The sequence below is a fragment of the Mustela nigripes genome, chromosome 17 (genome assembly GCF_022355385.1).
Source record: "Mustela nigripes isolate SB6536 chromosome 17, MUSNIG.SB6536, whole genome shotgun sequence".
Lineage (NCBI taxonomy): Eukaryota > Metazoa > Chordata > Mammalia > Carnivora > Mustelidae > Mustela > Mustela nigripes.
In genome coordinates, this window is record NC_081573.1 from 526,436 (window position 1) to 542,542 (window position 16,107).

The window sequence follows — 16,107 nt, forward strand, 5'->3', positions numbered from 1 at the left end:
GATTTGAACTTTCTGTGGTTTAACTGAGGTCCTATCCATAATGAAGCCCAAATATGAGAAAGGTGTAGTGACTTGTATTTTTTCCGGAACTATAATTAGTTTGTATTTTTCAAATTGTAATCGAAGCATTTTAAATGCCCCCTGCAATTTCATGTTATCAGAGGCTGCACATAATATATCATCCATATAATGGATGAGATAAATTTGTGGAAGTTGATTTCTAACCAGCTGTATAACTCTTGCCACATACTCCTGACACATAGTGGGGCTATTTAACATTCCCTGTCGTAGAACTCTCCATTGATATCGTTTGGCTGGTTCTTTTAAATTTACACTGGGAATAGTGAAAGCAAAACGGAGACAGTCTTCCTTAACAAGTGGTATAGTATAAAAGCAATCCTGTTAATCTATGATAACTATTGGCCATTTGCGTGGGACTAGATTAGGCAAGGGCAATCCAGGTTGGAGAGACCCCATGGGCTGGATAACAGAATTAACCATACGAAGTTCTGTTAAATTCTCCATTTTCCTGATTTTTCTTAATAACAAACACTGGTGAATTCCAACGACTGTGAGATTCTTCAATATACCCTTTTCTTATCTGTTCCTCGACCAGGGCTTATAAAGTAAGTAGTTTCTCTGGTGTTAAGGGCCACTGCTCCACCCAAACAGGTTTGTCCTTCTTCCAATGTAACTTAATGGGTTCAGGAGCAGCGGCCCTCAGTGAAAAATCTGGTAATCCTCCTTAGGGGAAGGTATAACCAGAGAGGCTTCCCATTGATTTAATAAATCTCGCCCCCAAAGGTTAATGAGTAAGTCTACAATATATGGCTGCAGATAACCCTTTTGAGCCTCAGGTCCTTCTCAGAAAAGAATATTGGAGCTCTGACACACATTGCTAGCCTGCCATAATCCCGTAATAGTAATAGAAGAGGAATTATAAGGTCATTTTTTAGGCCAATGTAATGAGCTTGTGATAGAGACATCAGCTCCAGTATCAGTTAGACCTGAAAATTCCTTTCCTTGTATTTTAGGATGACAAATTTGTCTATCTTGATAAATTTTCTCAGTCAAATATGCTCCAGTTTTCCCAGTGCTTCCAAACCCATTGGAGTTTCTTTGTTTGTTTTTAGACTGACCCTGTAGATAGGGCCCAAATAGCAACTGGGCAATTCAGTCTCCTTTTTGAAAATGGTATGGAGCCGCAGTAGTATACATCACTGAAAGTTCACCAGTATAATCTGAATCAATAATGCCAGTATGAACTAGTACTCCCTTTGAAGTAAGGCCAGATCTCCCACAAAAGTAACCCAGTGGTTCCCTTTGGTAAAGGGCCATAAATATTAGTTGGAATTTTAGCAGGAAGCTTGGTAGGCATTAAGAGATAATCTTTGGGAATGGGGATATCTAATCCAGCACTACAAGCCATAGCATGTAATAAATATGAAACAGTACATTTGTTTGAAAGCTGGGCATTAAGGGAGAATTGGCCCCCTTGTTTTTTGGGGCTGAAGGCTTGCCCCAAAATAAGTTTCCCTGAAGGCAGGATCCATCCTTGCTAAATTTGGAATGACATTGACTTGCCCAATGATTTCCCTTTTTACAGTTAGGAGAGAGACCAGGTGATTTATTTTTTACATTTGATGGAGGGAATTTTCCTTTTTGCCTACCCTGAGCTTTATTATGCCCTACTTGCCCACAGTTGAAACATTGTCCTTGAAATTTTCCTGTGGTCAGAGCAGCCATTGCTTGAGCTAACAAATCAGCTTTATAGGTCTCTGTTCCTACTCCTTGGCATAGCTTAATATAATCCGTCAGTGTTCCCTTGCTTTAAAGGGTGCTATCAGTTTCTTACAATCAGCATTAGCATTCTCATAAGTCAACAGCTGAAGACTGGTATCAGCAGCCTCCAGATTATTTATCTGTCTTTTGACAGCCTCTTGTAATCTCACAATAAAATCCGTATAGTGTTCTTTTGAACCTTGTACCACCTTTTGAAAAGAAGAGCACTTCTCTCCCTGAGATTCTATTCTTTCCCAGGCTCTCAAACAACAATGCCGGAGCTGCTCAATAGCTTGTTCATTCATTTGTACCTGGTCTTGCGCCCAGGCCCATGGCCCAACACCTATGAACTGCTCCATGGAAATAGGAACATTACTAGCTCTGCTATGGGCAGTTGCTGTTTCTGAATGATCTTGCCACCATGTTTTAAAGGGCAAGAACTCAAAAAGTTGAAAATAGAGGTACCCTATGACCCAGCAATTGCACTACTGGGTATTTACCCTAAAGATACAAATGTATTGATCCAAAGGGGCACGTGCACCTGAGTGTTTATAGCAGCAATGTCCACAATAGCCAAACTATGGAGAGAACCTAGATGTTCATCAACAGATGAATGGATAAAGAAGATGTGGTATACACATACAACGGAATACTATGCAGCAATCAAAAGAAATGAAATCTTGCCATTTGAATGACGTGGATGGAACTAGAGGGTATTATGCTTAGCGAAATAAGTCAATCGGAGAAAGACAACTGTCACATGATCTCCCTGACATGAGGAAGTGGAGATGCAACATGGGGGGTTGGGGAGTAGGAAAAGAATAAATGAAACAATATGGGATCGGGAGGGAGACAAACCATAAGAGACTCTTATTCTCACAGTACAAACTGAGGGTTGCTGGGGGGAGGAGGGGTTGGGATTGGGTAGTGGGGTTATGAACATTGGGGGGAGGGGTGTGTGCTGTGGTGAGTGCTGTGAAGTGTGTAAACCTGGCAATTCACACACCTGTACCCCTGGGGCTAAAAATACATTATATATTTATTAAAAAATTTAAAAATAAATAAATAAATTGCAAGAACTCACTTGAAGATAGAACTGTTTTTGCTAACAATGATCAAGCAATCGGAATGAGTCAATTGCCTTCTGCAATGCCTTGAGTGATTCCCATTGTAAATGGAGAATTAACTCCATAGTTTTGTACTGCCTGTTTTAGTTCCTTCAATAATTTGAAGGGAAAAAAGCTCATGCCTGGTCTCACCATTAGGGTTGTTAGGATCATGTCCTGGAGCGACATGTTCTCTAATAATAACTGGGAAATTAAAATGTAAGGCATCTAGGTCTCCCGCTCGCTGTGCTTCAAGGAGGCCTTTCTGAATGGCTGATAGCATGTATTTTTTCATCTTTTTCACTAAATGGTGCCTTCTTATAGGATGGTGGGGCCAATGGTGGCAGTGCCATTTGCACCTTTTGTTCTGTTATTGGAGGAGGAGGAGGAGATTCCTCCCTTATATATTCCTTTACGGTGGCCTTAGTAATTTCTTTCTCCTCCTGGATGGCATGTTCAGGTTCCTCTTTTTTAGTTTCTCCTGAACATTCAATATCATTCTCCAAATCAGGGGTTTGTAAAGGCTCCAAAACAGAGTGAATGAGGGTCCAAGTAGACCATATAATAATTGGAATTGGTTTTCCTTTAGCATACAAAAGTTTTAAGTCATGACCTACTTTTTTCCCATGTTTATAAATCTAAAGTCCCTAATATAGGGAACCAGGAGCAATGTTCTTAAATTACTTTTAAAAGCTCCATTAGTTGGCCCTCTCTGACTTTTGCTCTTCCCGCCTTTAGGAGCCGTCTCAGTAAGCAAACGTAAGGGCGATAATCGTTTGTGCTCTCTAGACTCCCCATACCCTGCGCTAAGTACTCACAACTCACCAGCGGGAAAAAGGCATGGCCGTGCAAAACTCACGTTGGGGTTTCTTCTCCAGTTTCATTTCTGGTCCCTGTTCAGTCGCCACTTGCCGCTTCCTGGCGTCGCACGGGAGAAGAATGAGGCACAAACAAGTCAGCTGCAAGAGAAAGGGCGCAGGAGACAACAGTAGAGAAGACTGTCACCCCAAACAACTCCTCAGTCCCGTTTTTATTAGATAGAAACAAACAGTAACCAACAGAAGAGCTGAAGAAGGCCAAACACTAGTCACATGCCTTGTAGATAAACAAGGAGGGCAAAACATGTCTGTAAAAGTAGTATAAAGTTTAGAGTTGAACAAGCACACTCAAAGGACTTTGGAAGGGGAGGTGAACCATGAGAGACGATGGACTCTGAAAAACAATCTGAGGGGTTTGAAGCGGCGAGGGATGGGAGGTTGGGGGAACCAGGTGGTGGGTATTAGAGAGGGCACGGATTGCATGGAGCACTGGGTGTGGTGCAAAAACAATGAATACTGTTGGGCTGAAAAGAAAGAAAAAAAGGACTTATCTAACTAGTCACAGGCCCTCTTGGGCAGGGGGTCGGGGAGTGGAGATAACCAAAAACTGAAGCATGAGCTACCCGGCATCCCCAGCTGCTCTGCTTCAAGGCCTTATATCGTCCTCTTCCCCAGAGGCCTGGTGCCGGTATGTATTTTTCTTGAGACTGCATCTAAATGTACTTGGTAACTAGTAAAATTTCCCATGGGTTATATTTTAAGTAATACATTGTTCTGCGGGACAGTTACACCTTCTTGTTTCTCAAGAGGTTGTGGCCCAACCTTCTCCTGGAGCCCTGAGTGCTCCCCACTGAGAGGACCCTGGGGAACCCCTCTGCATCCACACAGGTGGAAAATCATCCCTACCAGCCCTCTGTGGTCCCACGCAGCAGCGGGGACTCAGCTTAGTTCTCTGCCTCTGCTGGGGTTCCAATTGGTTCTGGAGAAGTTCATTTCCCCTTTACCTGCATGTCTCTGTGTCTGCATAGTTCAGACGTGCTATGAGCAGCAATCCGGTATTCAGAGCAGACAAGGTCTCCAGGGGGCACACGAACCAGCCACCTGGATGCAGAGTCTGGACCCGGGACCCCATCACCGCGACGGGACCCCCAGCCCATGCTCGTCTTACCTGGTCTGGAAACTCACAGCTCCCCATCCCTCCCATGACCCCGACACCCAATCCCCACACTCACTCTGGGGGGTGCAGTTCAGGACGACATCAGCAGATGGGAACTGAGGAGCAGAGCAAGGACACGCCGCCCAAGGTCAGGCTGGCAGTGGACAGTCCAAGTATAGTTCGGTGAAGATCCGCTTTCCTGCAAAATCAGAGCTCTAGCCCAAATACACGTCCCCTGATGCTCACAGGCAGACCGCAGGGTGAGGAGGTCAGCTCAGCCCCAGGAACAAGGGGCACCAAGGAGCCAGGACGGATGGTCTGGGATGTTCCCAGCAAGGCCAGAGGTGGACAGTGTCCGAGCAAAGCAGAGAAGTCCTTGGAGACAGTGTCATAAAGAGAGCCCACACTCCAGGGCCATGAGCGGGGTAGTGTTCCATTCCCCATGTGCCCATATCTCTCCTCTGGGCTCATTGTCACCATGACCTTGACCTGAGCCATTCAGAGATGTCACATGAGTATCTGTGCTGACATGAGCTCCCCAGCACAGCAGGAACCCATGTCCCCTGCAGCAGCTCTGGGTCTGGGGACCCATCCATGGTGAGGGCCCAGGGGTGTGCTGGTGAAAAGGAGACCCCATGGGGAGACTTTGGGAGGGAAGGACCTGCCCTGGTCTCCTCACCTGGATGAGATATCTTAGGAAGCCTGGGAGTCCACCAGACACACCGTCATGGACACCAAAGCAGGGCTCAGGGGAGGGACTGACTGTTCCCCTTCCTGTGGGGCTGCTCACGTGACAACACCATGACAGGCAGAACTGGCCACCACATGGCCACACACTTTGTGTCGGTCTGTCGCGGTCACAGTCGACCCTCCATCTGCACAGCCGGAACCAGAGAGAGGAGACGCCATGACACCCACCCTCACAGCCCTGCTCTGTCTCGGTGAGATATGAGGAGGGGAGGGGACACTCTAGTCTGGGAGGGACCCACCCCACACACAGGCCCTGGTCTGTCAGAGATCCCAGGCTCAGGAAGCTCACGGGAGGAGGGGATCTGCTAGGATTTGGGGCAAACCTCTCACAGGGACTCTCTTCCAGGGCTGAGTCTGGGCTCCAGGAACCAAGCCCAGACAGGTGAGTCTAACCCCAGGGGTCCCAGTCCCACCTCCTCACTGGAGACAGGGGCCACCCACCAGGCAGCAGGGGATGGAGAACAGATGTTCTGGGCTGACCGAGGGGGACGTCTAGGGGTTTGGGGCAGAGCTGGGACCTGGAGATGGGAAAGGTCTGTGTCCCAGCCTCTGTTTCCTTCCAGGGACCCGCCCCAAACCAAATGTCTGGGCTGAGCCAGGCTCTGTGATGCCTTGGGGGACATCTGTGACCATCTGGTGTCAGGGGGGCCTGGAAGTCCAGGAGTACCGCCTACATAAAGAGGGAGAGTTAGAGACCTGGGACAGACAGAAGCCACTGGAATCCAAAGACAAGGTCAAATTCCCCATCACACACATGGCAGACATATATGCAGGAAGATACCGCTGTGACTATCTCAGTCCCACTGGCTGGTCAGAGCCCAGTGACCCCCTGGAGCTGGTGGTGGTGACAGGTGCGAGCCCACTCAGGGTCCCAGCCCCAGGCTCTGCCCTCAGGAAGGGGGTGGGCTCTCAAGTGTATCCCTCTCACAGTCCAGCCTGGGGACAATGTGGGAGATCTGAGCCTCATTTCACACCACCCCCTCCTCCTCTCCTAGAATCCCAGAGCAAACCCAGCCTCTCAGCTCTGCCCAGCCCTGTCGTGACCTCAGGAGGGAATGTAACCCTCCAGTGTGCCTCACGGATGGGATTCCACAGGTTCATCCTGATGAAGGAAGGAGAGCGCCAGCCCTCCTGGACCCTGGGCTCCCAGCCAGCCCCCCACGGGGGGACCCAGGCCCTGTTCCCTGTGGGCCCCGTGACCCCCAGCCTCAGCTGGACGTTCCGATGCTACGGCTATTACAGCAACACCCCCCAGGTGTGGTCGGTCCCCAGTGACCCCCTGCAGCTGCTGGTCTCAGGTGAGAAAGTCTGACTGTTGCCTCATCTGTGTTTTGAGGCACCAGACAGGTTAACACGGACTCTGCCCCCAGGGGAGCCCCAATGAGAGGGTGCATGAGGGGACCACGGGGACTCGCAGGTCAGCGTCACTGACCGTGATGGACGGTGAGACCTGGGGATCAGGACGGGAGAAGGGAGGTTTCGGGAGAAGCAGCCCCTGCCATCCACGGCTGGTCTCTCCCAGGTGTGTCGGGGAAGCCCTCCCTCCTGACCCAGCAGGACACTGTCGTGACCTCTGGACAGAGGCTGACCCTCCAGTGTCGCTCTGATGTCAGCTACGACAAATTCGCTCTGTCCAAGGAGGGGGCACCTGACCTTCCACGGCGGCTTAGCCGGCAGACCCAGCCTGGGCTCTCGGGGGCAACCTTCTACCTGGGCCTGGTGAGACCCTCCCATGGGGGCCGGTACAAGTGCTACGGTGGACACAACCTCTCCTCTGAATGGTCGGCCCCTAGTGACCCCGTGGACATCCTGTTGGCAGGTGAGGTCTCACAGCGTCTGTCAGGACTCCAGACTCTGCACAGGTCCTGCCAGGCGAGCCCCAGGTGGTGGTGGCCGGGACCAGGGGTGTGGGGCCACCAGGGAGGGAGAGAGACAGAGAGAGACAGGGGATAGGAAGGGACAGACTCGGAGGACACAGACAGACGCAGTTCAGATCAAGGGCTGGACAGTCCCTCACCCGCCCTTCCTCTCCCTAGGACAGCTCTCCTACACACCGTCCCTCTCAGTGCAGCCTGGACCCATGGTGGCCCCAGGAGAGAATGTGACCCTGCTGTGTCAATCATGGAGCTCTGTGCACACTTTCCTTCTGTCCAAGGAGGGGGCAGCCGATCCCCCGCTGCGTCTTAGGTCACAGTACCGAGCTGGGCAGCACCAGGCTGAATTCCGCATGAGTCCTGTGACCTCAGCCCATGGGGGGTCCTACAGGTGCTATGGCTCCGCCAGCACCTCCCCCTACCTGTTGTCACAGCCCAGTGATCCTCTGGAGCTCCTGGTCTCAGGTGAGGGTCCCTGACCTTGTCCCCTCTGTGTCCCAACATTTTCTTCAGGGCCCTGGGACCAGGAGGGGTCTGGTCTAGGATGGAAGTGGGGGGTTCCAAGGGAATGTCAGCAGAGGGGTCTACCCCTCATGCATGGTGTAGGAGGGAAACAGGTCCTCCCACACTTGCCTGTCCCTCACCCCAGCCCCAGGATTCTCCTGGGAGAGGAGGAGCTTTGGGGGTCACAGGGCACATGAGGAGGAAGAGTGAGAGCAGAGACAGGGTCTCAGGGGAAGCTCCAGCCCCTCCACACTCCTGTCTTTTCCCCAGGACCCTCTATAGACCCCGGCCCCCTGACCACGGGCCCCCCCAGGGCTGCTCTCCAGGGACTTTTCTTCTAGGCTCTCAGAGATGCCAGGGGAATGATGGGGCTCCAGGATCTCTGACGCTGGTGAAGGGGGCTAGGGTGGTCGTGGCAGAGGGAGGGGGAGGGGCCCAGTGGGGGAGGTGCAGCCCGGTACCTCACCCTTACTGACCCCAGAGGCTCTGAGGGTGAGTGAGGGTCTCTGTCTGCCTTGGTGGGTGGGTCCATGGGGAGCGGGTTCTGAGCTGCCTCTCAGTTCAGAGTTCTCTGGTGGCACTGGCTGGCACATGCCACTCCCCCATGTGTTGTCACAGCCCAGTGATCCCCTGGAGTCCTGGTCTCAGGTGAGCGGCCCTGACCTTGTGCTCAGCTCAGGACACAAGTCTCTGGAAAGCCTGACGTAGTAACACATGTGGGGATTGCAGGGGCTCCACAGAGGAGGATCCTGCCCTTGAAAGGTTGGGGAGATCCACAGTGTGCACCCGGGGTCCCCCATCCTGCAGTCTCAGCAGAGTAAGGAGTAGGGGCTGCGTGGGCGGTGAGCGAGGACAATGGTGAGTGAACAGTGCCTCCCACTCACCTCCTGTCCCTCCATAGCAGAATCTGATGGTGTTGTCAGCCCCCCGGTACGCTCTCCTGGACAGAAGCCTCCCCACCTTCGGGCACCGCTCTGCTGCCCCCACCCCCGTGCTCACCTGGGGGCCTCCATGCCCCTCGGTGCACACCTGAGAGCCAGGAGGGTGGAGTCTGGCTCACGGGAGTCCCCAGGGAGGCTGCACCCCATGTCCATGTACACTGGTGTCCACTCTGTGTTGTGTGTGGTCGCTGGTCCAGTGTCCCTGTGTCTGCTTCTCATACCTTCTAGAGCAGCACCTGCAGATGATGGCAAAGGGAACTCAGGTGACAAGGACGCCAGACTCAGAAACCAGTCCTCTTTCTCCTGTATGCATTGGGGTTAGACTGGATTCACACAGTCCTTGTGGGGAACAAGCTTTGGCACTCCCAGGTCTTTTTATTATTATTATTTATTTTTTAATTTAAAAAATCTTTTAAATTTAAATTTAATTTTTTAATTTAATTTTTAAAATTATATTTTATTTTTCCGTGTTCCAGAATTCATTGTTTATGCACCACACCCAGTGCTCCATGCAATCCGTGTCATCCTTAATACTCGCCACCAGGCTCTCCCAACCCCCTGCCCCTCCGCTCTGAAACCCTCAGAGTCCACAGTCTCTCATGGTTCGTCTCCCCTCTGATTTCCCCCAACTCCCTTCTCCTCTCCAATTCCCAATGTCCTCCATGTTATTCCTTATGCTCCACAAATAAGTGAAACCATATGATAATTGACTTTTCTCTGCTTGACTTATTTCACTCAGCATAATCTCTTCCAGTTCCATCCATGTTGCTACAAAAGTTGGTTATTCATCCTTTCTGAGGGTGGCATAATACTCCATAGTGTTTAAGGACCACATCTTCCTTATCCATTCATCCATTGAAGGGCATCTTGGCTCTTTCCACAGTTTGACTATCATGGACATTGCTGCTATGAACATTGGGGTACAGATGGCCCTTCTTTTTACTACATCTGTACCTTTGGGGTCAATACCCAGTAGTGCAACTGCAGGGTCATAGGGTAGCCTTACTTTTAATTTCTTAAGGAATCTCCACACTGTTTTCCAGAATGGCTGCACCAGCTTGCATTCCCACCAACAGTGTAAGAGTGTCCCCCTTTCTCCACATCCTCTCCAACACTTGGTGTTTCCTGTCTTGTTAATTTTGGCCATTCTTACTGGTGTGAGGTGGTATCGCAATGTGGTTTTGACTTGAATTTCCCTGATGGCTAGTGATGATGAACATTTTTTCATTTGTCTGTTAGCCGTTTGTCTTATTTGGAGAAGTGTCCGTTCATGTCTTCTGCCCATTTTTCGACATGATTATCTGGTTTTTTTGGGTGTTGAGTTTGAGGAGTTCTTTACAGATCTTGGATATCAGTCCTTTGTTTGTAGTGTCATTTGCAAATATCTTCTCCCATTCCGTGGGTTACCTCATTGTTTTGTTGACTGTTTCCTTTGCTGTGCAGAAACTTTACATCCTGATGAAGTCCCAAAAGTTCATTTTTGCTTTTGTTTCCCTTGCCTTTTTAGACATGTCTTGAAAGAAGTTGCTGTGGCCAGTGTCGGAGAGGTTACTGCCTATGTTCTCTTCTAGGATTTTGATAGATTGCTGCCTCACATTGAGGTCTTTTATCCATTTTGAGTTTATCTTTGTGTATGGTATCAGAGAATGGTCAAGTTTCATCCTTCTCTACACAGCTGTCCAGTTTTCCCAGCACCATTTATTGAAGAAACTGTCTTTTTTCCACTGGATATTTTCCCCTGCTTTGTTGAAGATAAGTTGGCCATAGAGTTGAGGGTCCATATCTGGGTTCTACTCTATTCCACTGGTCTGTGTGTCTGTTTTTGTGCCTGTACCATGCTGTCTTGGTAATCACAGCTTCATAATAAAGCTGGAAGTCAGGCAACATGATAACCCCAGCTTTGTTTTTCTTTTTCAACATTTCCTTAGCGATTTGGGGTCTTTTCTGCTTGATACAAATTTTAGGATTGTTTGTTCCAGCACTTTGAAAAATGCTGGTGGTATTTTGTTTGGGATGGCACTGAAAGTATAGATTGCTCTGGGCAGTAGAGATATTTTAACAATGTTTATTCTTCCGATCCATGAGCATGGAATAGTCTTCCATCTTTTTGTGTCTTCTTCAATTTCTTTCATGAGTGTTCTGTAGTCCCTTGAGTACAGATCCTTTACTAACTCTTCTATTGGTGCTACCGAGTCTTAGCACATTTTCGATGAGTCTCACTTTGTTATTTTTCCATGTATAACATTCAGTGATTTGTCACATACATGAACTTCAAAGTCTTTGAACTTCATTCCTTTAAGTGGTGTCACTTCATAGTCTGTTATAGGAACATCTCACCCACTCTAACACCACGTACGTCAGCTGTCTGAGTAATTGCTGAGCAAGCCTAAGAGAAGTGTGAGTTTGGGTGTATTTTTATATCCTGTGAACTCACTGTGCTCTCTCCCTTTCAACCACTGTTCAATATGCTGCCGAAAATGATCATAACCACAAACACGTGGAAATTTCACTGTCTCATGTCTAAAATGCACAGCTATGTTTCTCGCTTCAAAGGACAGAGAAAATAGCCACAAGATTCACGTCACGGAAACAACTTGATTTATACCCAAAACTGACTTTAAAAGCAAGCTCATTAAAAATCTATTTTTTTATAAAAAATAAAAAATTATATTAAAAAATCTATTTTTATATCGAAAGCACTGTTGACCTATCTATTTCAACTCATTTTCCTGCTTCATTAGGATCTTATTAAAAATGCATTCTTGGGGGGCACCTGGGTGACTCAGTGGGTTAAGCCTCTGCCTTCGGCTCAGGTCATGATCTCAGGGTCCTGGATCGAGACCTGCATTGGGCTCTCTGCTCAGCAGGGAGCCTGCTTCCCCCGCTCTCTCTCTCTGCCTGCATCCCTGCCTACTTATGATCTCTCTCTCTCTCTCTCTCTCTCTCTCTCTGTGTTAAGTAAATAAATAAAATCTTTAAAATTTTTTTTAATGCATTATTTTCCTGAAAGATGTCTGTCTGCTGAACAGCTATGCTTTTTCCTTGATTTTAACAATACAAGGCTCTTTAGAAAGGCTTCCTGGTTTCAGACATTTGGGGGTTAACCCAACCACATAACATTTACTGTTCACTGGTATTTTCTGAATTCAATAAGGTAATATTACTTAGACTATTTGGATGAATCTTTATAATAAGAATTGGTTCATATTTTGTTTTTCCTTTTTTTTTACTTTCTTGCTTTTCATATGAAAACTGGGTTAAGAGATGTCAATGATTTCGTATATGAAATCCACATGTATGCACTTCCTCAGGTCTGGTCTGTGATTTAGTGGGAACAGAGGTTGTCTTTTCAACAAACAAAATGATTATCTATCCCAACTTCAAATCTCATGAGATTTCTAGAGTTTGTCCCCAAATAGCGAGATGATGATGGAGACTCCTTCTTCTGGGCACATGTCCCTGACCTGCCTCTAGTTCCCCAAAGCCTGAGTCCAGACTCTCCTGTCCCCATCCTGTCTCCACATGCCACAGATCGACCACCCTCCTGTTGAGGAACAGACAGACCATACTGAGCAGAAAACATGCAAGGACATGATGATTTCTGTGCTGGGAGGCCATTTTTCTCTGCAACCCTGATCTGGTGGGGCACAACCAGAATCTATCCCGAGTGACTCAGGAGCAAAGTCTGAAATTAATGAGAACAAGGAGGCTTAAGGAATCCAGTGAGGAGAGCAGAGAAGGGCTAGTTCAGGAACTATCCATAGTGACAAGCTGAGGACAGGCTAGACGGGGGTCTCCAACTCCTTCCATCAGCTTCCATCTTACTTGCAGAAGCAGCTGGTACCATGAGCCCACCCCAAAACAAGTCAGACCCCAGAAGTGGAGACTAGGAGAAATTCTAAGTGATGGGACTGCTGTGGAGAGGGGTGTCCTGTCCAGGGGAGGCAGGTCCCCTGCGTGGACATGCAGGATATGGGGGATGTGGGTCTTCTCTGACCTCTGCAACCTCTCTGTCCTCATTCCTAGGCTTGGACCCCAGAGATTACACGGTGGAGAATCTGGCCTGCATGGGCGTGGCTGCCTTGATCCTGGTGGTCCTCGGGATTCTGCTGCTAGAGGCTCAGCACAGCAAGAGAAGGACCCCAGACACAGCCAGGAGCTAAACATGAGGGGGAACAAAGCCACCATTCCATATGGCAGAGCTGTGGGCATGCATCCCAGGTGCCCAGAGGGATCTGGAGGAAAGCCTGCAGCTCACCCTCGCTGATCTGTCTGCTGACAACATCGAGGGGGAGCCTGGTTCAGGTGCAGGACATGTCTGGGCTGCTTCTTGCCCAGGACTTGTCCCCCGTGACCTGTGGTGCTTTCCCTCCTGCATTGCTGGACATCCTTGACTGCCCCGTCTTTCCTCATCCCTGTGACTTGAGGGTTCATCCCACACAGCAGGGCTGGTTCATACCTTCTTACAGCGGCAGCTCTGGTCCACCTTCAGGGGATACATTTTCCTTCACTTTCCATTTCCACCTTCCCTGATGTCCACTATTGTCCTCCATTCCTTCAGCCCAAAACACAGACTCTGTTTTCACAAGTAAATAAGTTGGTGAAAATCAGGCCTGCTTTGGAACAGATGACTCCAAAACCATTCCCTGAACCCTCTCTAGACTCACAGAGCTCTTCTGTCCTCGTGCTGTAACACCTGGTGGAATCTTCCAGAGACACCATCAGTTTGAGTGAGCTCAGGGATGTGTTAGGTGCAAGGAATAAATGTTTGTTTATTTTAAGTTGTGATTCATAACATTTGCCCATTTCTTTGGCGTATACACACCCATCATGGGCAACATCAAGGAGCCATGTGAATGCACTGTGCACCCAGGTGGGAGTCATGGACACACCATCTTCACTAGTGAATGTGATCCTGCAGGGGACACACCTCACTGGAGACCCCAAAGTGCACGTGTGTGTGTGTGTGTGTGTGTGTGTGTACACGCGTGCACGCGCGTGCGCATGTGGGGATGCTTGTGTGTGCGGCTGTGTCTGTCTCCAATATTTTCCAGTGCTTATGTGTCTGCCATTTTTCCTTCATGCTGTACCTTCTCCATCCTGGCCTCCTGTTCACGCCTGGGCTCCTGTCCACATCTGGGTTCCTAATCTTAATTTTTTTTTAAGATTTTATTTATTATTTAAATGAGAGAGAAAGTGAGGGCAGGCGCTGAGGGACAGGGACAAACATACTCTGGGCAGAAAACAGAGCTTGACCTCAGCCTGGACCCAGAGCTCAATCCAACGACCTTGAGATCATGACCTAAACCAAAATCAAGAGTCAGAGACTTGAAGGCACCGAGCAGCCCAGGCGCCCCCTGGATTCCTGTTCTAAGTGAAGCGAACTACACTTGGCAACCGTTCACAGACTGAAAATAGTCCACTACCTAAAAACATGAATTTCTGAAAATGCCTTCTCTCCCATTCTCTTTCTATAGTGGGATGCTGGGAAACATCCCCCACCCCCCGGAGGGTATGATCGCAGTCCTAGGGGCAGAGGCTCCCTCTGTGTGTTGAGGGATCCACCCCCAAAGCCCTTCCTGTCTCTCCTGAGGATGCAGCCTGACCTCCAGGATCCCCATGCCTTCCCCACTGAGAGGACCCTGGGGAACCCCTCTGCATCCACACGGGTGCAAAAATCATCCCTACCAGCCCTCTGTGGTCCCACGCAGCAGCGGGGACTCAGCTTAGTTCTCTGCCTCTGCTGGGGTTCCAATTGCTTCTGGAGAAGTTCATTTCCCCTTTACCTGCATGTCTCTGTGTCTGCATAGTTCAGATGTGCTATGAGCGGCAATCCGGTATTCAGAGAAGACAAGGTCTCCAGCGGGCACACGAACCAGCCACCTGGATGCAGAGTCTGGACCCGGGACCCCATCACCGCGACGGGACCCCCAGCCCATGCTCCTCTTACCTGGTCTGGAAACTCACAGCTCCCCATCCCTCCCATGACCCCGACACCCAATCCCCACACTCACTCTGGGGGATGCAGTTCAGGACGACATCAGCAGATGGGAACTGAGGAGCAGAGCAAGGACACGCCGCCCAAGGTCAGGCTGGCAGTGGACAGTCCAAGAATAGTTCGGTGAAGATCCGCTTTCCTGCAAAATCAGAGCTCTAGCCCAAATACACGTCCCCTGATGCTTGCACACAGACCGCAGGGTGAGGAGGTCAGCTCAGCCCCAGGAACAAGGGGCACCAAGGAGCCAGGACGGATGGTCTGGGATGTTCCCAGCAAGGCCAGAGGTGGAGCAAAACAGAGCAAAACAGAGAAGTCCTTAGAAGCAGTGTCATAAAGAGAGCCCACACTCCGGGGCCATGAGCGGGGTAGTGTTCCATTCCCCATGTGCCCATATCTCTCCTCTGGGCTCATTGTCACCATGACCTTGACCTGAGCCATTCAGAGATGTCACATGAGTATCTGTGCTGACATGAGCTCCCCAGCACAGCAGGAACCCATGTCCCCTGCAGCAGCTCTGGGTCTGGGGACCCATCCATGGTGAGGACCCAGGGGTGTGCTGGGGATGAAGGAGACCCATGGAGGAGGCTCTGGGAGGGAAGGAACTGCCCTGGTATCCTCACCCAGATGGGGCATCTCAGGAAGCCTAGAGGTCCACCCGCTGCACCATCATGGACACCAAAAACAGACTGGGCCTGAGGAGGGGCGTTCCTCTTCCTCTGGGACTGATGACGTGACAACCCTGTGACAAGCAAGACTGGCCTCCCCGTGGCCACACCCGGTGTGTCTGTCTGTCCTGCAGTCACAGTCAACCCTCCATCTGCACAGCCGGAACCAGAGAGAGGAGATGCCATGACCCTCACCCTCACAACCCTGCTCTGTCTCGGTGAGATCTGGGGAGGAGAGGGGACACTCTAGTCTGGGAGGAACCCACCCCACACACAGGCCCTGGTCTGTCAGAGATCCCAGGCTCAGGAAGCTCACGGGAGGAGGGGATCTGCTAGGATTTGGGGCAAACCTCTCACAGGAACTCTCTTCCAGGGCTGAGTCTGGGCTCCAGGAACCAAGCCCAGACAGGTGAGGCTGATCCCAGGGATCCCAGTCCCATGTCCTCACTGGGGAGAGGGGTCACCCACCAGGCAGCAGGGGATGGAGAACAGATGTTCTGGGCTGACCGAGGG

General features: G+C 49.9%; 2 protein-coding genes across 4 annotated transcripts in view; both read left to right on the top strand.

Annotated features, from left to right (window-relative positions):
- Nucleotides 1-5,659: 5,659 nt before the first annotated feature.
- On the top strand, nucleotides 5,660-13,712 carry LOC132005048 (leukocyte immunoglobulin-like receptor subfamily A member 6). 3 transcript variants are annotated; one of them, XM_059381789.1, is made up of 7 exons: nucleotides 5,660-5,803; nucleotides 5,959-5,994; nucleotides 6,176-6,463; nucleotides 6,608-6,910; nucleotides 7,135-7,431; nucleotides 7,649-7,951; nucleotides 12,958-13,712. In XM_059381789.1, exons 1-7 carry the CDS (start codon nucleotides 5,770-5,772, stop codon nucleotides 13,092-13,094), a joined length of 1,398 nt encoding a protein of 465 aa, XP_059237772.1. In that variant the 5' UTR covers nucleotides 5,660-5,769; the 3' UTR covers nucleotides 13,095-13,712. The 3 variants fall into 3 exon arrangements, with proteins under 3 accessions (XP_059237772.1, XP_059237774.1, XP_059237773.1); XM_059381791.1 differs by lacking the exon at nucleotides 7,649-7,951; XM_059381790.1 differs by lacking the exon at nucleotides 6,176-6,463.
- Nucleotides 13,713-13,761: 49 nt separating this feature from the next.
- The window catches only part of LOC132005810 (leukocyte immunoglobulin-like receptor subfamily B member 2), a 6,314-nt gene continuing 3,968 nt past the window's right edge, over nucleotides 13,762-16,107 (top strand). The window contains 1 exon segment of the mRNA XM_059383335.1: nucleotides 13,762-13,804. Within this exon segment, the coding sequence (XP_059239318.1) occupies nucleotides 13,762-13,804 (43 nt within the window).

What these genes read in the sequence shown, in the direction of transcription:
- LOC132005048 (XM_059381789.1), top strand. Translation starts at nt 5,770, where the DNA reads ATGACACCCACCCTCACAGCCCTGCTCTGTCTCG. An exon ending in CAGGAACCAAGCCCAGACAG is followed by an intron (nt 5,995 to 6,175) that starts GTGAGTCTAACC and finishes GTTTCCTTCCAG; the next exon opens with GGACCCGCCCCAAACCAAAT. An exon ending in CGTGGACATCCTGTTGGCAG is followed by an intron (nt 7,432 to 7,648) that starts GTGAGGTCTCAC and finishes TCCTCTCCCTAG; the next exon opens with GACAGCTCTCCTACACACCG.